The sequence below is a fragment of the Lissotriton helveticus genome, chromosome 10 (assembly GCF_964261635.1).
Source record: "Lissotriton helveticus chromosome 10, aLisHel1.1, whole genome shotgun sequence".
Lineage (NCBI taxonomy): Eukaryota > Metazoa > Chordata > Amphibia > Caudata > Salamandridae > Lissotriton > Lissotriton helveticus.
The window spans coordinates 438,492,546-438,518,172 of record NC_136071.1 but is presented as its reverse complement, the minus strand read 5'-3'; the positions used below and the strand labels follow the sequence as shown (position 1 = coordinate 438,518,172).

Below are 25,627 nucleotides of genomic sequence, written 5' to 3'. Positions count from 1 at the left end.
ACCTTGGCAAGGACCTCCAGCTTAAGATCCCTAAACTTGTACTTCCTATCACTGCTTGGATTCACGACGGAACAGACGGGCAGGTTTCTGCTTGAGATGACTGAGTGATATCAGAGGATGGTGATGGATTCTGTTTGTCTTACTTCTAGGTGCTAAGGGCCAGATGTACGACCCTTTTTTGCAGCCGCAAACGGGAGAACTGCCCGTTTGCGGCCGCAAAAATGATAATAGCATTTGCGACTCTCGCTATTAGGAAGGGCCGTCTCTTCCTAATAACGAGTCACCATGCTATGTAATAGTGTTTTACGACCGCATTAACGGCCGCAAAACACTCGCAGTTTACCACCTACTTTAAGTAGGTGGTAAACCACTCACAAAGGGGAAGGACTCCCCAGGGGACCCCTTCCCCACTGCGAGTATGTTGGAAAATATTTTTTAAAAGCAGGCAGTGGTCCCAGAGACCACTGCATGGGCTTAAAAAAATGAAACTGAAAAGTTTCATTTTTCTTTTTTAAATGCATCCCGTTGCCCTTTAAGGAAAACTGGCTGCATTTTTTAAAAAAAGCAGCTTTATTAAAAAGCAGTCCCAGACATGGTGGTCTACTGAGCCCAGCAGGCCACCATCCCAAGGACGGCTGTCATTCCCAATGGGCTCGCAAATTGCGAGAGGCTGATTATTAATACTGAGCATCGCAATTTGCGACCCCATTAGGAATCGCAAACAGTGTGAAATACACAGTTGTACATCGGAAATTTCGCCTTGCAAATTGCGACTCACAAAAGAGTCGCAATTTGTGATGCGCAATTTTCTTGGTCATACATCTGGCCCTTTGTCCACACTAAATGAATGACTGCACACTCCCACACAGGAAGGAGTAATTGGTGTACTTTAGTGTGTCCAGAGGTCCTTCTATGAGTTGCTCTGACTATTTCTGCTATCTAGGAATTCAGTTCTACACTCCAGAAACTTCCAGTGCCTGAAAATGGGCTTTCATGAATTTTTGGGCATCCGTTATTAATCGGGTACTGGGGACCGAAAAACAAGCATCCAAGGCTCAGTTTCAGGGCTTCACCTATTATCAGCCAGGATAGCTTGAATCCAGTGGCATAGCGAGCACAGGACCCACGTCTGGGTATACTCATCCCACTAGAAAATGATGGATTAAACCCAGGTCTGTGACTGGGGATGAATGTTTGACAATGTTCAGCATTCCGCCCTTCATCTTTTTGTGTTGCTGTAGTCACCCTAAATAGCAACACAATACGATGATGGGCGGAATGCTGAACATGGTCAAACATTCAACTCCAGTCACAGACCTGGGTTTAATCCATCATTTTCAGCCATATGCAAATCAGTGTTGACCCTGCTCCCCATGGGAACAGTCCCACCCGAACTGCCAGGCCCCCCCTGGACCGGAATATAAGCATTCTGGGACTGGTTTCGGGGTATTACCCCTCACCCACAATCTGCACTCAGTTAGAGCTATCTCATTTGATGCCACCACTATAGATCACTCAGGCCATGTGTCTATGCTTGTCAGTCTGCGGGTAGTGTGGGACGACCTGTTGCTTTGCCCTTGCCCATGGTGTTTAAATGTAGGTGTGCTCACCTGCAGGAAACAAAGTGCAAAGTCCATTGCACAAAGTAAGGACCCCCTCGCCTCAGACAGTCGTAGGGAACAAAGAATGATTGCTGGTAGGGCCCTCCTGACTGAGCAGCAGTGTTCTGGCGGATAGGAACCATCCACTTGGGGCGAACAGCACGTAACCAAACTGTAGCCATTGAAGGCAGAAGTAAATATTTCTTATGCCTGAGAGATCGATGTTAAGGGGGTGGCCCAGACCAGCCTCCTCTAGCTGCGGAGAGGAGCAGACAGGCCCGCACTTGGCCCACACGAGTCCTGCGCAGCGGGAAACGAAGAGTCGCTTTATAGTGCAGCAACAGCGGCGTCGCGGGAAAAGAACCAAGTGCTGCCCCTCCTCCAGTAAGGCACTGGGTATTGGGACAATGAGACCCTGTTGTCAAAAGTTACAGGCAAACAAGCAAGCTGTTTTCCACAGGGGCAGCCGGAAACTAAATACCCTTTATATATAGCTCTGGAACAGCAGCTGGGGAAAAGAACCAAGTGCTGCACCTCCTCCTGTAAGGCACTGGGTTCTGGGACAAGTCCCTGTTGTCAAAAGTTACATGCAAACAAGCAGTTTGTTCCATATAGGCGCAGCCGAAAACGAAAAGCCGCTTTATAGCGCAGCAGCAGCGGTGTCTGTGCTGCCCCGTCTCCTGTAAGGCACTGGGTATTGGGACAATGAGACCCTGTTGTCAAAAGTTACAGGCAAACAAGCAGGCTGTTCCACACAGGCGCAGCTGGAAATGAAAAGGCGCTTTATAGTGCAGCAGTGTCTGGGGAAAAGAACCAACTGCTGCCCTTTCTCCTGTAAGGAACTGGGTTCTGGGACAAGTCCCTGGTGTCAAACGTTCTTGGCAAAAGTGGCGGGCAACCAGTAGGCAGAAGCAGGCTGTCCCACACATTCAAGGTGTCCCACTGTTATTTTCTACAGAAGGATCATGGCTGAATTGCATATGGTTAGTCTGCTACGTACAATGATCTGGCAAAAGACCGATGGCCTGGAATGATTACTACAATAATTACAAGGCCTGAAATTAATTCAAGTAGTCTACCCTTCACCTTTTTCTTCTCACTGAAACTTAGCAAGTGCAATGAGTTTTCCTAGATGTGAGCTGTCTAGTCCGCTGGGTTATAGAAATCAATCTGTACCTAAGTGATGAGGCCTGACAAGACGGAGACCTGTCTGGGTTGCATGTGCTTTTGCTGAGATGGTACATGGCATGGCTAGAAGGATCCTATTTGAGTAGGACAAGACTGATTCACGTAAGGCTGGACCCAGACTGCGGTAACAGAGTGAATTAAAAACATCGACTGGAATTCCGCCCCAGTAATGACCAGTGTCTGGATTAATTCAAGCATTTCTCCTATCACTTTTTGCTTTTCTTAGCGGAGCAACAATCTCAACAAAACATTGAGGGGTATAGAACAAAAAATCCTTGGTTGGCAAACAAATCAAAATCTCTCTAACTGGAAGTGAGCAAAGTATAACGGCAATGGTGTACCGACTATGCTATAAATAAACGGATAGAATATATCAACATAGCTACCACCTAAATATATTTAAAATCGGGGAAGTCACCAAAAGATACTTCTATGATCATATCTTCCAAGCTTTGGCCCTGTTGAAAGAATGTATTAGAACTACACTCTCCTTCAGCTTCCTCAAATAAATTATAACACTACAAGGGGGCGTGGCTACGGAGGCGACCAAGATGGCCGCATCTGCATAGAGCTCCGCCGGTCGGGCATTTCCAGCAGCCCTCCTATGGCGTAGAACGAGCGAAACCACAAGATCTCCCTTCCCCTGTCGGCGCACGAAACGCGGCAACCGGATGATGTCAGCCTGTGCCGGTGGTGACACCCCTGGCGACGGCGATCATGCCAGAGAACACCGGGCCTTCATTGAGGCGCTGCCGCCGTCGCGTTGGAGCCGTCGGAGCTGGGGTAAGCCCTCGCCCGTCTCCCTGCCTGCCCGCGGTGCTCGTCCGGCCCTCCGCCGCTCTGGGGATTGTCCCTGGGCCCCCTCTCCTGGTTACCCCCCCTGCTGGGCCCTCGCAGCCGTTCCGGTGATTCCGGCCTTCGGGCCTACAACGATCGGTTGGCGCCGGAGCCCACAGTAGGTGCGGGGGCCGACCGGGAGTGTGCGTGGTGCGGGCTTGACGCCCTGGTGGGGTGGGGTGTTGGGTGGTGGCTGTGGGCCGGTGAGGCTGGGGCGTCTGTGCTCCCCCCCTCTTGACACCGAAGAGGCGCGACTGGACCGGTGGGGGGAGTCCTTCCATCATTTACTTCCCCCACCTGTCTCGGGCCCTCACTTGGCAGAGCTCACGCATCTGGGTCGCCTTGTGCTGCATTCGGCAACCTCCTACCTCCCATACCAGTCATAACTGGGGGGGACCTGCCGTTAATTTCTCCTTTGCGGTGCCTCTGCCCCTAGTGGTCCTTTGACGACGGCTGGCCGGAGAGGACCTACGCCTGTCTTGTTCTTGGCTCTCCTGTCTGGCTTGGCATTGTGCGGCCCTCATCGGCCTCCTCCTTTGATTGGTGGCTCCTCAGCTGGTACTCGTGCGCTGGTCGCCCTGCAGTTGAAGTTATTCCTCGGGATCTGCCCTACCACATCCTCCCTTCGACCATTGGGATTGCTTTATCCCCAGTTGACCGGATCATTACTACTCCTGCAAGCCACGGACAGCATCGCCCTCCTGAGCCCCAACTCACTTTCCCTAATGGTCAAGAAGGACCCCAGACAGCCTAAACTCCAGTTTGAAAAACCACCGGAGGCCTCGGCGGATCCTGCTGTGGACGCTGCTGCCTCAGCCGCGCCCCTGACAGAGGAGTCGGACTCTAACTCACTGGCTGCCGCCATGATAGCCGAAATGAGATCTGGCTTCAAGGCCCTGGACGCCCGCTTTGACGACCTAGATAAAAAACTGGCCAACATGAACGCTAAAATCCAAGGTCACGACCGCAGGCTTGATGTGGTGGAGTCCAGGGTTTCGGACCTCGAGGATGGCGCCTCTTCTTCCCTGAAACGACTAGAGAGGGTCGAGAAGAGCCTTAAAGAATTGGCGGTGAAGAACGAGGATTTGGAGGCTAGGGGACGGCGCAACAACATACGCCTTCTAGGCGTTCCGGAGACGACCCCCACTGGTCGAATGGACACATTTGTAGAACAGCTCTTGTCGGACCTTTTTGGTAGAGATTCCTTTTCCCAGGGCTTTGTGGCTGAACGAGCACATCGGTCACTGGGCCCCCGCCCCAGGCCAGGCCAGCCTCCCAGACCGATTATTGCAAGGCTTCTAAACTTTCGTGACCGGGACACGGCCCTCCATGCGGCTCGTGAGAAGGGCGACATACAATGTCAAGGTAATAACCTGTCCTTCTTCCCGGATTTCACAATCATGGTGCAGGAAGCTAGGCGGAAATATCAGAGCGTCAAGGCCATGCTTCGGAATCTGGGACTTCGCTATGGTATGCTCTACCCGGCCCGACTCAGGGTGGACATTGATGGCAAACCAAGAATTTTTTACACCCCTCAATCCGCACAGGAATTCTTCCGCAACTTCAAGCACAACAAGAATGGTTCGCCTGGCGGCACACGGCCGCACTCCCCTTCACAACCGCCCTCACAATCCAGCGTGGACCTTTTCTCCCAGTCTGGCAGAGGCTGAATGACTGTTTTGTTCTCTTCCTTGGTTTCCAATATGACTAGTGGTTGTAGCTCGTTTATATGCATATTAACCATTCTACTGTTCTAGATATTTGAATGCTGGTTGCCTGACTGGCGTGGCGTTGTCATGCCCCATGGTGCATACCCCCATGGTTTGTTTTTGTGGGAACGTTACTTGGGTACTCCTCTTTCTGGATAGGGAGAGGGTGGGTGGCGAGAGGGAGAGGGTTCATGTGTTTTTTCTTTTTCTTTTTGTAGATTATCGAAGATTGCAAAGTATGAGGATATCTCTGAATGCTATGACTTACCGATGTTGTGATGCCATTTCTAAAATGCTATTGATATGGTTATGCTGGGGAGTGTACCTGGTCCCTCCGGACTGTCATTGTTGACTTGGAATGTGCGGGCCTGAACGATAATAGAAAGAGGAGACAGGTCCTGAATTATGTGGCACTTCATAAGGTAGACGTCCTTTTTATGCAGGAAACTCATTTGGCAGGCGCCACAGTGAGTGGCCTTGCGCCAGGGTGGGGCTTGCACAGGTATTTCTCCAGCTATAGCTCATATTCAAGAGGGGTGGCTGTTCTGGTTCATAAGCGCATCCAGTTCACACACTTTGCCACAAAGTGCGACCCCGAAGGTCATTTCCTGATCGTCACTGGTCAACTACTGGGAAATAGGGTGTCATTGGTCTGTGTCTACGGCCCGAATTTCGATACGCCCTCCTTTTATCAATCCCTGTTTACCCACCTCCTTGCGATTGATACTGGGTCCTTGATTATTGGCGGGGATTTTAACCTCCTCATGGATCATGATAGAGACAGTACCGCTTCCACTCCTGACTCCAAGCCCCATTCCCGCAGGGCCCTTTGAGAGATATGGACACATTACTCCCTTATGGACGTTGAGGCACATTTACATTCTTTCAACCCTGAATTCACTCACTACTCTGGGTTCCACAACACATGGACCAGACTGGATTACTGGCTGGACTCCCCGGTAATAGCTAGCTGGCTGGGGTCAGTCCGCACTCTTCCCCGCACTCTCTCCGACCACTGCCCGGTTGTTCTCCAATTGTCGGTCCCAAGGGAGGGGGGATACGAGAGGTGTTGGCGTTTCCCTGGACGGGCGTTACTCGACCCCGTCTTCAAGAGGAGGTTCGACAGGCCATCGAAGATTACTTTGATTTAAACACCGGCTCGGTTGACACATGGGCAGTCCTATGGGAGGGCTTTAAGGCATACATTAGAGGGGTGTGTATTTAGAAACACGCAGGTATCCTTCATACCTTGCGCGCCACGTTAGACGAGATCGAAAAAGAAATTGCTGCCGCTGATTGCGAACTACGCGCTGGCCCCTCGGACGCCCTGAACGCAACTCGACTGGCACTTATTGTTAGGTTCCGGGACGCGGCGGATAGAGAACTGTCCTTCCTCAATAAACACTGCATGGCACGGCGCTATGGAGAGGGCGAACGCCCTGGTCGCCTACTGGCAAACACTCTGCGCCCCCCTAGAGGCCCAACATGCATCATCTCCATGACCGGCCCAGACGGCTCTCCGGTTCAGTCTGCTCCGGGTGTCTGTGAACTTTTCCTCTGGTACTATCAGAACATGTATTACTCCCGCCTCTCCGGAAATCGGTCCGCCCAAGAAGAGTACTTATCGGAGGTGGCCCTGGTATATCTGGAGCGTTACATGCAGGAGTTCCTGTTAGCCCCTATTACCGCAGACAGTATCGTGGAGGCTATTGACGCCTTGCGCGGTTCCTCGGCCCCCGGACTAGACGGCTTCTCTGCCGACTTTTATAAAACATATAAGGACCTCCTTGTACCTCGTCTGGTTGAGGTCTATGCAGAGGCCTTGGACACGGGCGTCCTCCCCCCGACGTTCCGTGAAGCGGTGATAATTCTATTGCCTAAGCCCGGGAAAGACCCCATGTTTTGCAGTTCATATAGGCCGCTGTCATTACTAAACACAGACTACAAAATCCTAGCCAAGGTAATAGCGTTCAGATTGTTGCTTCTGATGGAATTTATCATCTCTCCCGTGCAATCAGGCTTTGTCCCACATAGGTCGCTTCCCTCAACCTCCGCACCCTATTTACGGTCTTACACCGTATTGATCCCGAGACTCAGTTCGCAGCGATATTATTGGATGCAGAGAAAGCCTTCGACTCCCTGGAATGGCCCTTCTTCCTTTCTGTCATGCGCCGCATGGGCATGCCAGAGTGCTTTATTTCAACTGTTGCTCTGTTGTACACCAGGCCCTCCGCTCGGCTGGGGCTCAATGGTACGTTATCTGAACCCTTTCCTCTGTCACGGGGAACTAGACATGGTTGCCCCCTTTTCCCTTTATTGTTTATTCTGGCGCTTGACCCACTGGCCCGGCAGTTTCAGGAGAAACACCTCCATTGAGGGTTGCAGTTTCGTACCGGTCCTTTATTGATGTCCATGTACGCAGATGACATGATATTATACGTCAGGCACCCCCACGATAACTTATCCCCATTGATCCAGGAAATTATACGCTTCAAGGCGTTCTCGTGACTAAATATCAACTGGCACAAATCCGTCATTTTTCCACTTACGTCCATCACTACGCCCTGGTCTTTGGAATTTCCACTTGAATGGTGCTACGATTCCGTTAAATATTTAGGAATACACATTCACCTAGACACTGCATCTATGATTCGCCTTAACTATGGCACTGCGGTCTCCAAATTGGAAACACAGGTTGCACACTGGATAGGTCTGCCCCTCTCCATGGCCGGGAGAGTTGCGATTATTAAAATGGTGGCGCTTCCTCGTTTTTTGTATTATTTCAATAACATCCCGGTCCCCCTCACAAAAGCCTTCTTCACGCGCCTGCGCTCACTCCTTCACCGGTTGGTCTGGGGTAACCACACTCCTCGTGTTAGCTGGAAAGCCTTAACCATGCCGACTGACAGGAGCGGGCTGGGGGTACCGGACTTCTACTTGAATTATTTAGTTGCCCAATGTGCCTATGCCTATCCGTGGTTCCACCCAGACGCACGGATTCCATACTTACGCCTCGAGGCAGACTTGGCTCTCCCTAGACAGCTCAGCGTGCTCCCCCCCACGGGCTTTCCTCGAGACCCACACGATATACAAACCGTCTCTATCACATGCTGGGCCTGGGTTAAATTACGTAAACTTTTGGGATTCGATGTGCTTTACTCCCCGGTGCTGCCCCTCCCCAACACCTCTCTCCTCCCCATCACTGAAGAGACGTTGGTAAAACGCACATTGCAGAAATTTACTATCGCCACCCTCGGAGATCTCTTCCCCGATGGTCACGCATTCTCTGTGACAGAGGAACCCCGATTCTCTGACCGCTCCTTTATGGACGCGTTTATCCTCACCCGGCTTCGCTCTGCGTTGAGGGAGTGTTTTCCCTCTTTTCCTCTATCCCCGGAGGAGGTCCCCCCTCTGACTTTGGTGATAGTTCCCAGCCAACTCACACCCGATTTCCAAATTATACAAACAATGCATTGCACTTAAGCCTAATGATGACTCCAAGCTTAGGGCGGAATGGGAGGGAGACCTAGGTGGTCCCATTTCGGATGTCCAATGGACGTATTGCTCTAGGGCCACGACGGAAGTCTCCTTGAATAACCGACACAAGTTACTACAGCTTAAATTCCTCTGACGTATGTATTTCACCCCAGTTCGCGCCCACAAAATAGACAGCTCCCGGCCACACCACTGTCTGAAATGTCTTTCCCCCTTTGCAGACGTCGCACATTTAACATGGACTTGCCCCAAGATACATCAATACTGGTTGGATGTTCACTCTACATTGGGAGATATCCTCTCTACACCACTCCTACCCACCCCTGAGATCGCACTGCTGGGATATGTCGCGAACTTCCCTAGGAACATTCGTAAACTGGCAGCGGTTTCCTTTACGTTAGCCAAGAGGGAAATAGCGCTACTCTGGGGTAGCAGAAGGCTCCCCACTCTTCAGTCATGGTTAAACAGCTTAGCATTCTGTAACACTAAATGCGAGGAATTCAGCACTCTACTCCCCCCATTCCTCCAGGCCCACAGATATATGGGAACCCTATCGAGCCTACACCCATCGGCAGCGACTGGCCCAGGAGCCTCTCACACAAGCCGGCATTACCCTAACCGGGGTGGGTTGAACCCCTTCAATCTCTCCGCTAAGACTGCACGGTACTGGTGTCGGTAGCAATATTGAATCGTTGTCTTTCTGTGGACATTTATTTACTGTACATAATTGTGTCCAAGGAGGGATGGCGGCTGGGCAGGTGGTCTTGGGCGCTGGTGAGATGTGGTGGCGTTCTCCTGTCTGACCTTATTTTGGTATTTGTCTTTTTGTTCATAATTCAGAGATATACTTTGCTGCATCACGATTACCGTCATCATTCGATATTACTTTGCATAGTTATTGTCTGATTATGTTTTTATTATTTTTCTGATTCTTCTCTTCTTATGTTCCTGCGTTGATTTTGCCCTTTTCTGTCTTCTTTTTTTTGCCATTTGTGTAATCCTGTGAAACTTTAAATAAAGGTTTTATAAAAAATAAAAAAAATTATAACACTACAAACAACAATGTGATAACCTTGATCAAATCTTCGTGAGCAAGTGTAAACTACTATGTGACCACATCCAGGCAAAGCATTCCTACTCCTTATAACATTTCTTTGACAACTCACAATGCCCAAACTGCATTAACACTAATCTCCCATCCCTTGAAGCCATGGTCCTGTAACATACAGCCACAATTTGGGTACACTGGGCCCCTAACACTGTGGGTTCCAGTGCAGCTGCACCTGTTACACTATTGACAGCTATGCCCCAGAGAGGGGCCTGAACCCCTGGACCAAGAGCCTTGGCACTGTCTTGTGATGCCTAGGAGAGGGTCTCTCTCCTTTAGGACTCACAGTGGAAGACCATGGCTGAGATCCAGGTAAGGAGAGCCAGTGGCATATTAATAGTGAAATGGGCCCTCTGGAAGCAGGTACATTGTTGATCTTCTGCCCTACTCGCTGGCTATAAACTAGACAGTAAAGATGGAAGTAAAAACAGCTATGATGTCTGCTTTGGGTCCCTAACATCCCTAAGCACTGGTGCCACTGCACCTGCTGAACTAATGATAGATGTGAGGGATGCAATCACATGGGTCTCCCAGGCATGGTCGAATGCTGTAAAGCCCCTGGGTGGGCGCCCGTTCCCTGAGCACTCAACCATGGTTGCAAGGCCCATAGAAGAGAATCAAGTAGCAGAGCAATGATGCCGGGGTCTTGGTGCTAAGCAAAGTGTCCCCTCAGCCCTGTCTGCACAGTACATTTAAAAACCAGCCATAATTTAGGCAAATGGGGCACCTAATACTCTTGGCCTCTGCACTTTCTGCACTACTTATATATGCCCCGGACATGGACCCATGCACACAGTCATGGTTCAGGCCTGTGAGGCAATTGTAAGTGGGTCCCGGGGAGGTGCACATCTGTGCATTAGTAAAATCTTTTCCTATCACAAGTATTTTATGAGTCAAGGAAGTTATTGGTATGTGAACATAAACATCTTGACGGTCAATCACACACATCTAATCGCTTTGTCTTCTATGTGGAATGACCTCATGTATGGCGAGCATTCGAAAGTGTTCTCTTTTGATTAATTTGTGAATCACAGATCTCACAAAGGTCTAAGCTCTTGCATCAGACCCTTCATTCACACAAGAAATATGAGGAGTATATCGTCAGGTCTTTTTGTTCTGGTGGTACCAGTTCTATTGCATATTTTAAACAAGGGGAATATGTTTCCTGCCTCACAATTGAAAGTTGGTGCTTTGATGACCATTATGGAGGAGCTAGCCGTAGAATGGAATTGATACACAGAAGGTATCCTTGAGATACAATTTTTAGTACCCATTTGTCTCTTGTAATTGCAGAGCACTCTTCCAGATGATAAGAAACTGCTTCCCACACTGGAGTGGGCAATGAAGAAGGGGGTGAGGGGTAATAAGGCTGGGGTTGTATGTCCGCTGAAGAATGCCTTCTTCTAGGGGTTGTTGGGTTTGATGATGTAGTGAGCTTGGAAGGTATTCTCAGATATGGGTATCTCTGGCCCTATGGATAATGTTGGTGCGGCTTGAAGTATCTTCGGTCCTTAGTCTTGTACTGCTGCTTCAAGAATGTCTTTTTTTTTGAGGAGGAGGAGCCAAGATGGCGATCGGAATGGTTGCATAAACGCTTGGCTCCGTGGGCCCTTCCTCCCCGCACGTATGTCCTGAAGATAATCCTGAGCAAGGTTTGCTGATCTAAGTTGCTGAAGGGAAGCAATCGCTTACCGTCTGTTTCTGGGGCTCCACCGTGCAGTAGATCCGAAGAACCGTCCCCGTCTGCTTGCCGGCCTTCGTGGCGCTGAAGCCGGGGCCTCGAGTGCATAGGGTGCCCTGCAGTGATCGTAGCGTTGGCGGCCCTGGTCGGGATGAGAAGCCGTCAGTGGGAGCCTGAGAGCCGCGAGCCGGGAGAGTTGGTATCAACCCACTCCCAATAGTGGGTTGCCCCGTGAACCCGAGATATTGCCGAGCCGGAGAGAGCCCATGTCGCCCGGTTCCCCTTGGGTGAGACGCCCAGCCATGTTGATAGTCCCGTCCGGGATCCAGCGGGTGGCTCCCGGCGAGCTGCGGGGAGCATGCCCGGCCTTTTGGTGACTCTCCTTTCTGCAGCAAGCGCCGACTGTCGAGATCCAGCCGTGGGGCCTGCTGACTCCAGTGGTCGGACGAGACTCTGAAGTGGAGGGGAAGAGGAGGAGAACGAGATGGCTGAAATGGCGGATGGCGCCTCGGGGTGCGCCCCTCCCGGGGACAGAGAAACTGCTGAACTTGAGACCCCCGGAGTTTGGCAATGTGGGGAAACGCTTACGCGTGGCCACGTATTGGCTGCACTGACAACCCTGCGGACTGCCCTGCTCCGGGGAGCCCGGGATTTGGAAGGAAGGATCGCCGCCATTGCTGACCCGCCATTTTGTAGCGGACTGGGTTGCTTTCGAATTGGTGCCGATGCGTCTCCCTCTGCTACAGTGTTATATCCCCCGGATGAGTTTACAGACTTGGAGGCGCGAATAGATTTGGTTTCTGAGCTTACTGTCGCCACACCTGTTCCGCAAGTGGTTGTCTCACCGGGTCCTTTTTCTGTCCAGCGAGTGGAGAAGCTACATCGATCCATGGTACATGAGGCCCGGACTGTGCTGCGGTGTTTCCCACATCCTGTGCTTTCCGTTCCGTGCTTGGCGGACCTGTCTTTGGACTTGAGACTGTTGGTGGTCTGGGTATTGTTGCATTCCGACATCCGCCATGCATCGTCAGTTGTCTCTCGGTGGCTACGACCATGTTGGGCGGCTGCGCTACCTGGTCTGATTGGAACGATTGGACCTTTTGTACCGAATTGTATCTCGTCTGCAGGACTATTCATCATTGATACTATTGCCAAAAGCGGCCAGGGGTGACCTCGTTTGGGATTTGGAGGGACTTCTTGCTGGTTAATGGTGATTCAAGGGCACGTCTAGTGGGGCTGTAATTGATTGCGTTTTATGTGCTTGCTGATCCTTATACTTTTATACTGCTTCTGTTTATACGATTCTAGTATGCGGGGGTGGGAGGGAATGGGTAACCGAATCGCCGGCTCTTCTCCTCAATTTTTTTTTTTTCTTTTCTCTTTCTTTTCTATATTTCGGGTCTCTCATTTAGGGCGACAGGCACGCTGCTGGGGGGGTAGGCCGTAGCCTTTTGCAGGGGTGCAGGGTGGGGGGTTGGGGGATGGGTTTGTTCTCTGTTCCTTTTTTGTTTCTATGGCCCTTTGCCCTTTTCCTTCTTTGATGTCGTCGTCTTCATGTCTCCCATAGTACGTTCCCTTTCAGGGGTGGGGCTCGCATACCGTGCTTGGTACGTGACTATTGCATTTATCCTGACTTTGGTACTCTTCTCCTTTCCCATTCAATCTATGTTCATCATCGGAGTGATAATGTGTTTTAGCTGACTGTGTTGGGGGCGGGAATGACACTGGGATGTCGATTTTCGATTTAATTTTTGGTTATTTAAAAATGAACCGTTTCAAATCCTTGGTATCACGTATTATCTTGATTCTCTGCTGTATCCTGGATGTGGCTTTGTTTTTAAGCGCCGGATTGATGTGATACTTCTTACTTAATTTCTGCTCGATTTAATTAGCGGCCGGCCACACTGGTTGTAGGCCCGTGTTTGTAATTTCATGCTAATTGAAATAAAGGTTCTTTAAAAAAATAAAAAAAAAATAAAAAGAATGTCTTTTTTTCACTCTTATCCCACTGCCATGAGGGTCTCTGCTTTGGGTTTCACTTTTACCATTTTGTCATCATTGTGTTGACTAAACAAAGATGACCCTGATAAAAGAAGGTCCATGACCTATAGTTGAGGCAAAAGGGAACGGACGTTAGCTCAGCTGAGTCAGCAGCTGTGCTGGTAACTGGCTGGCAAGCAAAAAATTCTAACTTTCTCGACGATGATGATGGAGGTGAGTTTGTACACTGTTGTCCTTTTGACATCAAGGGAAATGAAGACTTCCTGGCAGTTCTTTATCTTAGCTGTCAAAGGCGATGCTGGCTTTACTGACATTAACCATTGGGCCATCCTTGGTGTCAACTGTGATTTTGCTAACGTTAAGTCTTGAGGGTGGTCTTCAGCAATGTTCAGAATGGTGACATCAATGATTTTTACTGCTCTGTCTTCTGTCCCTGGACCTCCTCTTTGGGTAGTCCTTTTCACAAGCTTCCTCAATCCTTTTCTTTTTCTTCTCTCCCTTATCGCTCATTTCCTGCAGCATCCCTCTAAGGTCTTATGCACTCCTGGTCCTGTAAAGTAATTTCTTTGGTATATGTCACAATCTTTCACAGAATGTGCCACCAGGAGACATACTACATAGATATTACATGGGTCTGAGACCGCCTTCCTTCTTCTTCCAGAGGGGTGCTTCTTCAAATTCTGAATAGCAAAGCATTTCAGGTACAGCAAAAAAAAAACACTCAAAAGATCCTTTTAAAAGACGTCGAGAGAAGATAAACAAAGTTGTAAAGAGGATTAAAATTCTGTCAAAATACAGAAGTGTGAAACTTCACTTCTGCTCTGAAATCATACAAAAAAGAGCCAGGAAAAATAATTCACTCAGTTAGACAACTGCCAGTACATGCATCAAAGGACTGGGTACATTTTACACAGCTTTCAGTGTAAGCCATTCGGGTTGCATTATTTCCTTCCAATTATATATTTTTAAACCACTTTAATAATTAAGATGCTGCAAAGCAGACTTGAAATGGGATATACTCAATCCAACATTCTATATTCAGGAACAATTATCACTTTTGTTAGACCCCTAAACTTTTGTTAGACCCCTAAAGTGGGCTGGCACCCTATGTTTATATTCATGGACAACATATCTATGGAAAAGTAATCTGGGATCCACAAATGCAGCACTGAGTTATTCAAGCATTTTGGACTATTAGTGAAGATACTGTGATGCAGAAGGAATGTACTGAAGATGCATGCATTTATTCAAAGCAAGTGCTTCGATATAGAACGAAATGCCAGATAAAGTCTTCACCTGCAGAGTCAAGGTTTGCTGAATAATTACATCTGCCACTCTCAGTTAAGATGTACGGGTGCATCACTTATAAACCAACCTACAGCACAAGATCACCATTATTAAAATGCATACATGGTATTCCTTGAAGATCACTGATGATCACTTTTTGGAAAGTGTATTATGCCTTCTCAGAAGGAAAACATTTAGTTAGGTCTCACTTTCCTCTGTACATGTTCCTTAACAACTGGAGACAGCAATATATTTCTTTGTTCTGTTCCTGAGTGTCAAAGGTCCTCTGCTCAGTAGGTATGAACAGAAGGAGTATGCATAACAATAGCCGGCTGCAAATCCCTGCAACTGAACATTGATCAGCAGAAACATTGAAATGTTCACAACATAAAAAAAAGCTGACCTGCAATGCAAAGAGGAGTAATTGTAAGATCCTTTAGGACAGGCGGGATATTTAGCTTCTCTTTAGTTTTGAGTCTAGTGGCGTGCGTCAAGATCTTAGCCAGACTAACCACATGCTCCGTGCACCTTTGCATTAAACTAGCACTGGTTATATAGAGCGGCATTTTTTACATTGAACCAACCATCTTTGGTTCCAATCCTCAGATGACCTGCTGAGCAGCACTGACCTGGTTAGCTTAGTATAGTATCATTGCTACCTTCTTTTATTAGGTTCTTGGAATCATTTAGCTTCCATCTAAAAAAAGAAACAGCTTTCAAGGCACCAAGACGCAGTCTGAGAATATCAGAAACAAGCATACCATCTTCAGGAATGAACTTGGGAGACTCCTGTGACTGATGAATCCTGAAACGAAAAGAGATAAGGGTTAAGACCACGTGAAAATAAAGAAGAGAAATGTGTTGTGAAAGAGGGAGAGGGGGGAAATATGAATGAAGGAAAGGAAAAAGAAAAAAAAGAAACCAGCAGCACAGAATTTATTATAGGATGACATGGAAGGAAGAAAGACAAAAAAAAACACAAGAAGAATTGACATAAGGGACAGTACGAAATATGTACAGAAAAGAAAGAGGAAAACAAGCATATGAATAGAAAATAAGTAAATATAAGGGAGTGTAAGCTATGGAAAAGGAGGGAGGACAGCTAGGACTGTGAAAAGGGAACAGTATGAGGAAATTAAAGGGAAGGAAAGAGTAAAGTATTGAAGAAATAAGGAAATGAGGAAGAAAGAAAAGAGGCAATAGCACAAGACTGAAAACAGAAGGAGTGCCAGATGGGATAACTGGTAAAGAAGCGAGGACAGAAGGAAGGTTGTAAAGGGTAAGGAATGTAGAACGAATGAAGGAGGAAGGAAAGATAAACAAATAAATAATAGGGGGATATAGTAGAATAAGAGAAGAAATAAAATGGGATCATTTATGAATAAAGTGAAAATAGTTTATGGAAAACAGAAGAAAATCATAGATAAGAAATAACTGACGGTAAGGCTAGCAAAGGAAGGATGAAGAATGAGTACAAGAAAGTAGGGAAGGGTGTAAAGATGTATGAAAGGAGAAACAGATATGAAGTAAGAATGTATAAAAAGAGGAGGTTTAAGTTATAGAGGATCTACAATGGTGAAAAGGAATGGAGGATGCAGAAAAGATGAGTGGTAAGAAGGAAGAGCGAATGAAAGAAAGGAAAAGGGCAAAAGGAAAGCAATGAGGGGAAAAAGGAAGGCAAGAAATATGAAAGAAGGGAAAATGGGGGATCAAGGAAGGACATGAAAGAAATCATAAGAAAAGAAAGGAATTCAACAGCAAATGAAAGGAAAAGGGGTGGTGAGCAGAAAGGGGAGACATACAATGGTGCAGTGAAACAAAAGACTAAAGGGGAGGGAGAAAGAATGGAAGGGGGTAGGGGGAGAAGTGAATTGGAAAATGGAGGGTAAAGTTTAGATGTAAGGAAAAAATTAGAGATGGGAAGGAAAAGGGGCAAACGTGCAAAGAAAGAAGCACGAGGAGGCGTGGCTTGTGCAGCCAAGATGGCGGATGCACTGGGAGAAGGCTCCCCGGTTCTTCCCCATTATCCGTCATCTATCCTGCCATAAGCCTCCCATCGACACCAACGAAGGCATCCCCCTAACTTCCTGAATTGCTGTCTGCCAGCACAACCGCTTGTCAGCCGTGTGCAAGGCGCAGTGGATCGGAGGGCAGCGAGGCAGCACAACTCCTTGGACTGGCCTGCCACCCGGGCAAAAGAGTGTTCGTAGCTCGTCGGGAAGGCGAGATTCAGAGTACTAAGAGAAAAACAACACCCATTTGGTGTTATAGAAAGCCCTCACTCACCGACCTAGTCGGTGACATGCTTCATCATTGGGCCCCACTGGGAGTGTCCGAGTGCCACCCCAGTGTGCTTCAACGCCAGATTTACTGCAGAGCGGGTAATGTGAAGTCGTGAGTGGCTAGGTGATTGTATAGGTGAATAAAGGAAGTGTAAGTGGTGAGGTTAAAAATGTCTTAATTGTATCAAAAAATGCCTTTATTGCCTGATCAATAAGACATATTAAAATATGTGTAGGAAAACTAAGCCAAATAGATTGAATGGCTTGTTTCCTATAGATTTACGTGCTGGTCAACATGTTTCCGCCAATGTTGGTGTTAAATTACCTGGCATTCGTGAGGACCTATAGTGTACTAAACCCCGGCGGGATGGACACGCTAAGGCCCACCCTACCAAAGGACGTGAAAGTAAAAAGTTATGTCAAAAAAGTGCAACACAATGGTAGGTACTCGCAATTTTGGAGACCACGCAAAAATTAAAATGCACCTGTGGCGTGAAGGAAGACAGACACACATGAAACAGACATACAAACAATTAGATATCTTAAATCAGAGGTGTGTCAATTGTCAACAGTGACTCTGTGCTCTGGTGATACCAACCACACATTCCCACAAGGGGGACTAGCGGTAAATTCAGGGCCCCGCCTGTGGGTATGTGCAGGCCTGCGGTAGTGTACAGCAGACCTATAATGCCTTAATCGATGGACTAGGCTCTGAACGATAGGCACAAGGATGTGCCCATCGAGGAGCGTGTGTGTATGAGAGCGCCTGCAGCCAGTGAGCTATAAGTGTTCACGAAATACTAGCACTACACATCCGGAACTGCGCTTGGTATAGCGCGTGGGAGCAAGTGAAGGATCAATGGGCCAAAGGCCAGTGAACTCTGCTTAGTGCAGGCGAAGTTAAAATAAAAAAATTATAAAAACTTATTAAAAAGGGTTCTCACTTGACAGGTGAGATTCTATCACACCATAGACCTCGGGAGGGGGGTGGTGACGCAATTGGCATACCCTAGGGGAGGAGGGGAACACAGGGGTTAGACTACATCAAATGCGCGAAAAGGGAAGCAAACCACTTAGCAGGTAGCGATTCCGTGGCGTTTCAAGCACTTACGCCCTCAGCATCAAGCACCCGCTTGGTACCTGCTACTACCCTCGGGAACCGGGTCTCGTGGATGAAGGACTGGGACCGGTGCCGGGATAATATGGACAGAAAGCGAGGACGCTCGCGTTTCCTGGGTGGGCGGGGCCTGCGTGGGAGCGCGAGGCCAGAGCCAATCAGTGGCTGCGCTGTAGTGAGGATAGGAGGACGTCTCAGAAAAGACTAGAGCGGAGAAATGTTACTGCGCTGAAATTCCTGAAACTTTTTTGAATCCCGTGCTAGCGTGAAAACACCACACGCGGGGGGTAGCAGCCTGTGCAGGCGGTACAATTTTAACAAAGGCGGCTAGAACAGATGCATTATCCTGAATACATAACGCATGTCCAAATAACCTGTGCACACGGTGCAGTGCAGATGGTACAGTTATTGAATGGATACATTAGTCTGAACACATAGCGCATGACCATGGTGATCATAGCGTATGTGAATATGTGCAGAGACCCGGTGACCACCATAAGAGGCCGGGGTTCTCCTAGGACCAGTGTATACTGGACTCAGTCTCACCTAGTGAGTGTACCGCAAGAATGATTACATTCTATGCCTAAAGGGAGGTCCCATGACGGGATCAGGGCGAGATTCAAGGTCTGAGAGTTGACCATGTGACACGAGATGGTGGGATCAATACTGCCAGAATGTGGGGAGATGTTCCCACTGCGTATGCTCAAGAGTAGTCAAGTGGCAGAACACAAATCGTCCGGCCAGAGGCTACTGGTCAAGTCCGATGCTGATTGGCTCAAAATGATGTAGTGGGATCTACAGGGGGACTGGAGTAGTTCATTTGAGGATAGATGACCACGGGATTTCATCATTAAGTCCGTGGATGTGGGTACCCAAAAGGTACACCCACCTCTGCTCTTTCTCAAAGAGTCTGTCAGTAATGTTTGTGCCTCCGTTTATTTGCTCAATTATGGTCCACCTTAGATCGTTTGTGGTATGGTTAGTCTGCAAAAAATGGACACTCCTTTTGGTTGAAGCTTTTCTGCATCTTATATTGCTCCTGTGTTCACAGATCCTCTGTTTGACTTTCCTTGTTGTCATCCCGATATATCGTAGCTCGCAGGGACATGTGATTAGGTACATCACATTGGCAGAGTTGCAGTTGGTGTGGGTTTTCTGTATCCAGGTTTTCCCTTGTTCTAGTGAGAGGGTTTTGGTGGCTGCTGTCAAATGGCAAACACTGCAGTTGGAGCAAGGGAAGTGTCCCGTGATTTTGGGCAGGCCCCATGCATCAGTGATGCTCCGGATTGGGGTGTCCGTGGTCTCTTTCGGTCGGGTGTGTACTAGGGCATCCTTCAGGCTGCGTTCTTTTCTGAAAGAAAACAACGTTTTTTCCCATGTCTTTTTTGTGCTTGTGATAATTTTCCAGTTTTTGTTGATGGATTTTTTCATCAGGTTAGAAAGACTGCTGTAAGTAGTCACGCAAGTTAATGGTGGCTCCTCAGGGGTTCTCTCAGGGGTCTCAAGGAGGGCTTCCCGTGGTTGATTACGTGCCCGTTTGAAGCCCTTGCTAAGGATGTTGCCCGGGTATCCTCTTGCTTGCAGTTTGTTGGTGAGACCTGAAGACTGTTGTTTAAAGTCCTCAATGTTGCTGCAGTTTCGTCTGATCCTCAGATATTGGCCATAGGGTAGATTTTCCTTCAGGGGGGGAGGGTGAAAACTGGTGAATTCTAGCAGATTGTTTTTCACGGTGGGTTTGTAATGGGTTTTTGTCATGAGGGATGTACCTGTATTGGTGATGACCACGTCCAGGAAGACCACTTCCATCAAACTGACTGTGTTGGTAAACCTGAGGTTTTTGTCTGCCGTGTTGATCCATTCCAAGAACTCGTTGAGGAGGGCCCTGCTCCCTTTCCAAATTAGGAGGATGTCGTCGATATATCGCCTCCAAAAGTAAATATTTGGGGCGAAAGGTTTGGTGGTCGGCAGAATGTGTCTAGCCTCGAAATCATAGACATACAGGCCCGCCACACTGGGGGCGAAAGTGCTGCCCATAGACGTCCCGGAGCACTGGAGGTAGAGCTGACCTTTGTACGCGAAGAAGTTCTCCTTAAGTGCGATGGTCGCACAGTCCAGGATAAACTTCTTTGGGGCGTTGTATTCCCAGGTTATTGAATCCAGAGCTGAGCCTAGTACCCTGATGGTGTCATCCTGAGGGATGCTAGTGTATATGCTCTCTATGTCCAGAGTAGCCAAAATCACTGTGTCTTCTTCAAAGGACATGGTTTGTAAGAGCTGGAGGAGACTTTTTGTGTCCTTCCAGTAGGTGGGGGTGTCTTGGATGATCGGTTTTAGAAAATGGTCACAAAAGATCGAGAGTGGTTCAAGTATAGAGCCAATGCCTAACACTATTGGGCGTCCAGGAGGCGGAGACTTGTTTTTGTGTGTCTTTGGCAGCATGTAAAAATATGGGACGGTGCCTTTGCTCTTTGTCAGAAAATCTGCCTCGTTTTTAGATAGATGCCCGTTCTCTTCTGCTTCCTTAACCATGTTGATAATGCGACCCAGAAGTTCCGCGGAGGGTTCTTGGTTAAGAGGGGTATAATTCCTTGTGTCGTTCAATAGTCCCCGACAGACTTTGTCATAGTTTAGTAGTGTTCTGAACTACTATCCCGCCACCCATATCTGCAGGTTTCAATGTGATCGCCGTGTTGATTTTCAGGCTTTCCAGGGCTAGGTACTCAGCAGTGCTAAAGTTGCCAAATGTGATAGGTTCTTGGCATGACTCTAGGTCCTGGAAGACTGCTTGTTCGAAGGCTATGATAGCTGCGGGTACTGAGTGGGGTGGTGGTGTGAAAGTGGACTTGGTCCGGAGACCTGTCTCCCCATTCCGGAGAGCCGCATTGGGATCATCCTTTCCTTCAAAGAAGGCCTTCAATTTTAGTTTTCTGAAGAACTCGGTGAGTTCGCAGTGCAATTTGAACTTATCGGGCATGCCGTAGGAACAAAACCTAGGCCTTTTTCTAGGACCTTCAATTGTATAGGTGTTAATTCCGTGTCCGATAGATTGGTGACAAGACTCACCGCGTTCCCTGGCCGCTTGTTCCAGGAAGCGGTGTCTTGCTCCGGGTGTGGTTGCCTAACGGGTCTTCTGTATCCCAGGATACCTGGTTGTTGGTCCCTCTTCTCTTGCCCCTTCCTCTCCGGCCCCTCTCTAAAAAAGGCGGCTGGTACTGGGCCTGGAACTGAGGTGGTTGCCAGGCGGGGTCCCACCCCATTGGTGGAAACTGTGGTTGGTGGAAGGGGAAGGGGGGAGGTCCGCATCCTGGTGGAAATGCTGCTGGCCATCTGGGTTGTTGATTGTAGTACCCAGGTCTACCTCGGTTGCCTCTATTTCCTCGTCTCCGTCCTTGTCGATTGGACCCATTTCTGGACCCACTACTGTTTGAGGAGTTGTCATCAGAGTAGTCAGTGTCTTTGTTGTTCCTTGCCGGTGGGGTAAAGTTGGGGTCAGCGTAAGGGTAGATTTTATTAAATTCAAATAGTTTGAGGTCCTAACATGGTTAAGGAAGCAGAAGAGAACGGGCATCTATCTAAAAACGAGGCAGATTTTCTGACAAAGAGCAAAGGCACCGTCCCATATTTTTACACGCTGCCAAAGACACAAAAAAAACAAGTCTCCGCCTCCTGGACGCCCAATAGTGTCAGGCATTGGCTCTATACTTGAACCACTCTCGATCTTTTGTGACCATTTTCTAAAACCGATCATCCAAGACACCCCCACCTACTTGAAGGACACAAAAAGTCTCCTCCAGCTCTTACAAACCATGTCCTTTGAAGAAGACACAGTGATTTTGGCTACTCTGGACATAGAGAGCCTATACACTAGCATCCCTCAGGATGACACCATCAGGGTACTAGGCTCAGCTCTGGATTCATTAACCTGGGAATACAACACCCCAAAGAAGTTTATCCTGGACTGTGTGACCATCGCACTTAAGGAGAACTTCTTCGCGTACAAAGGTCAGCTCTACCTCCAGTGCTCCGGGACGTCTATGGGCAGCACTTTCGCCCCCAGTGTGGCGGGCCTGTATGTCTATGATTTCGAGGCTAGACACATTCTGCCGACCACCAAACCTTTCGCCCCAAATATTTACTTTTGGAGGCGATATATCGACGACATCCTCCTAATTTGGAGAGGGAGCAGGGCCCTCCTCAACGAGTTCTTGGAATGGATCAACACGGCAGACAAAAACCTCAAGTTTACCAACACAGTCAGTTTGACCGAAGTGGTCTTCCTGGACGTGGTCATCACCAATACAGGTACATCCCTCATGACAAAAACCCATTACAAACCCACCGCGAAAAACAATCTGCTAGAATTCACCACTTTTCACCCTCGCCCCCGAAGGAAAATCTACCCTATGGCCAATATCTGAGGATCAGACGAAACTGCAGAAACATTGAGGACTTTAAACAACAGTCTTCAGGTCTCACCAACAAACTGCAAGCAAGAGGATACCCGAGCAACATCCTTAGCAAGGGCTTTTTAAACGGGCACGTAATCAACCACGGGAAGCCCTCCTTGAGACCCCTGAGAGAACCCCTGAGGAGCCACCATTAACTTGCGTGACTACTTACAGCAGTCTTTCTAACCTGATGAAAAAATCCATCAACAAAAACTGGAAAATTATCACAAGCACAAAAAAGACATGGGAAAAACCGTTGTTTTCTTTTAGAAAAGGACGCAGCCTGAAGGATGCCCTAGTACACACCCGACCGAAAGAGACCACGGACACCCCAATCCGGAGCATCACTGATGCATGGGGCCTGCCCAAAATCACGGGACACTTCCCTTGCTCCAACTGCAGTGTTTGCCATTTGATGGCAGCCACCAAAACCCTCTCACTAGAACAAGGGAAAACCTGGATACAGAAAACCCACACCAACTGCAACTCTGCCAATGTGATTTACCTAATCACATGTCCCTGCGAGCTACGATATATCGCGATGACAACGAGGAAAGTCAAACAGAGGATCTGTGAACACAGGAGCAATATAAGATGCAGAAAAGCTTCAACCAAAATGAGTGACCATTTTTTGCAGACTAACCATACCACAAACGATCTAAGGTGGACCATAATTGAGCAAATAAACGGAGGCACAAACATTACTGACTGACTCTTTAAGAAAGAGCAGAGGTGGGTGTACCGTTTGGGTACCCACATCACGGACTTAATGATGAAATCCCGTGGTCATCTATCCTCAAATGAACTACTCCAGTCCCCCTGTAGATCCCACTACATCCTTTTGAGCTAATCAGCATCGGACTTGACCAGTAGCCCTTGGACGATTTGTGTTCTGCCACTTGACTACTATTGAGCATACGCAGTGGAAACATCTCCCCACATTCTGGCAGTATTGATCCCACCATCTCGTGTCACATGGTCAACTCTCAGACCTTGAATCTCGCCCTGATCCCGTCATGGGACCTTCCTTTAGGCATAGAATGTCATCATTCTTGCGGTACCCTCACTAGCTGAGACTGAGTCCAGTATGCACTGGTCCTAGGAGAACCCCGGCCTCTTATGGTGGTCACCGGGTCTCTGCACATATTCACATACGCTATGATCACCATGGTCATGCGCTATGTGTTCAGACTAATGTATCCATTCAATAACTGTACCATCTGCACTGCACCGTGTGCACAGGTTATTTGGACATGCGTTATGTATTCTGGATAATGCATCCGTTCTAGCCGCCTTTGTTAAAATTGTTCCGCCTGCACAGGCTGCTACCCCCCGCGTGTGGTGTTTTCACGCTAGCACGGGATTCAATAAAGATTCAGGAATTTCAGCGCGGTAACATTTCTCCGCTCTAGTCTTTTCTGAGACGTCCTCCTATCCTCACTACAGCGCGGCCACTGATTGGCTCTGGCCTCGCGCTCCCACGCAGGCCCCGCCCACCCAGGAAACGCGAGCGTCCTCGCTTTCTGTCCATATTATCCCGGCACCGGTCCCAGTCCTTCATCCACGAGACCCGGTTCCCGAGGGTAGTAGCAGGTACCAAGCGGGTGCTTGATGCTGAGGGCGTAAGTGCTTGAAACGCCACGGAATCGCTACCAGCTAAGTGGTTTGCTTCCCTTTTCACGCATTTGATGTAGTCTAACCCCTGTGTTCCCCTCCTGCCCTAGGGTATGCCAATTGCATCACCACCCCCCTCCCGAGGTCTATGGTGTGATAGAATCTCACCTGTCAAGTGAGAACCCTTTTTAATAAGTTTTTATAATTTTTTTATTTTAACTTCGCCTGCACTAAACAGAGTTCACTGGCCTTTGGCCCATTGATCCTTCACTTGCTACCACGCGCTATACCAAGCGCAGTTCCGGATGTGAAGTGCTAGTATTTTGTGATCACTTATAGCTCACTGGCTGCAGGCGCTCTCATACACACACGCGCCTCGATGGGCGCATCCTTGTGCCTATCGATCAGAGCCTAGTCTATCGATTAAAGCATTATAGGTCTGCTGTACACTACCGCAGGCCTGCACATACCCACAGACGGGGCCCCGAATTTACCGCTAGTCCCCCTTGTGGGAATGTGTGGTTGGTATCACCAGAGCACAGTCACTGTTGACAATTGACACACCTCTGATTTAAGATATCTAATTGTTTGTATGTCTTTTTCATGTGTGTCTGTCTCCCTTCTCTCCACAGGTGCATTTTAATTTTTGCGTGGTCTCCAAAATTGCGAGTACCTACCATTTTGTTGCACTTTTTTGACATAACTTTTTACTTTCACGTCCTTTGGTAGGGTGAGCCTTAGCGTGTCCATACCGCCGGGGTTTAGTACACTATAGGTCCTCACGAATGCCAGGTAATTTAACACCAACATTGGCAGAAACATGTTGACCAGCACGTAAATTTATAGGAAACAAGCCATTCAATCTATTTGGCTTAGTTTTCCTACACATATTTTAATATGTCTTATTGATCAGGCAATAAAGGAATTTTTTGATACAATTAAGACACTTTTAACCTCACCACTTACACTTCCTTTATTCACCTATACAATCACCTAGCCACTCACGACTTCACATTACCCGCTCCGCAGTAAATCTGGCGTTGAAGCACACTGGGGTGGCACTCGGCCACTCCCCGTGGGGCCCAATGATGAAGCATGTCACCGACTAGGTCGGTGAGTGAGGGCTTTCTATAACACGAAATGGGTGTTGTTTTTCTCTTAGTGCTCTGAATCTCGCCTTCCCGACGAGCTACGAACACTCTTTTGATGTTGTTTTTGATGACCAGTGGGGAATAAGAGTGTTCCCTTCTCCCTACCTC

General features: G+C 48.3%; 1 protein-coding gene across 2 annotated transcripts in view; it reads right to left on the bottom strand.

The window, feature by feature from the left end:
- LOC144784260 (mitochondrial Rho GTPase 2-like) overlaps nt 1-25,627 on the bottom strand; it is a 1,917,079-nt gene that overhangs the window by 1,287,100 nt on the left and 604,352 nt on the right. For both annotated transcript variants that reach the window (XM_078662926.1, XM_078662927.1), the window contains exon 26: nt 15,669-15,712. In XM_078662926.1, coding sequence (XP_078519052.1) covers nt 15,669-15,712 — 44 coding nt within the window. The remainder of the gene's footprint in view (nt 1-15,668; nt 15,713-25,627) is intronic.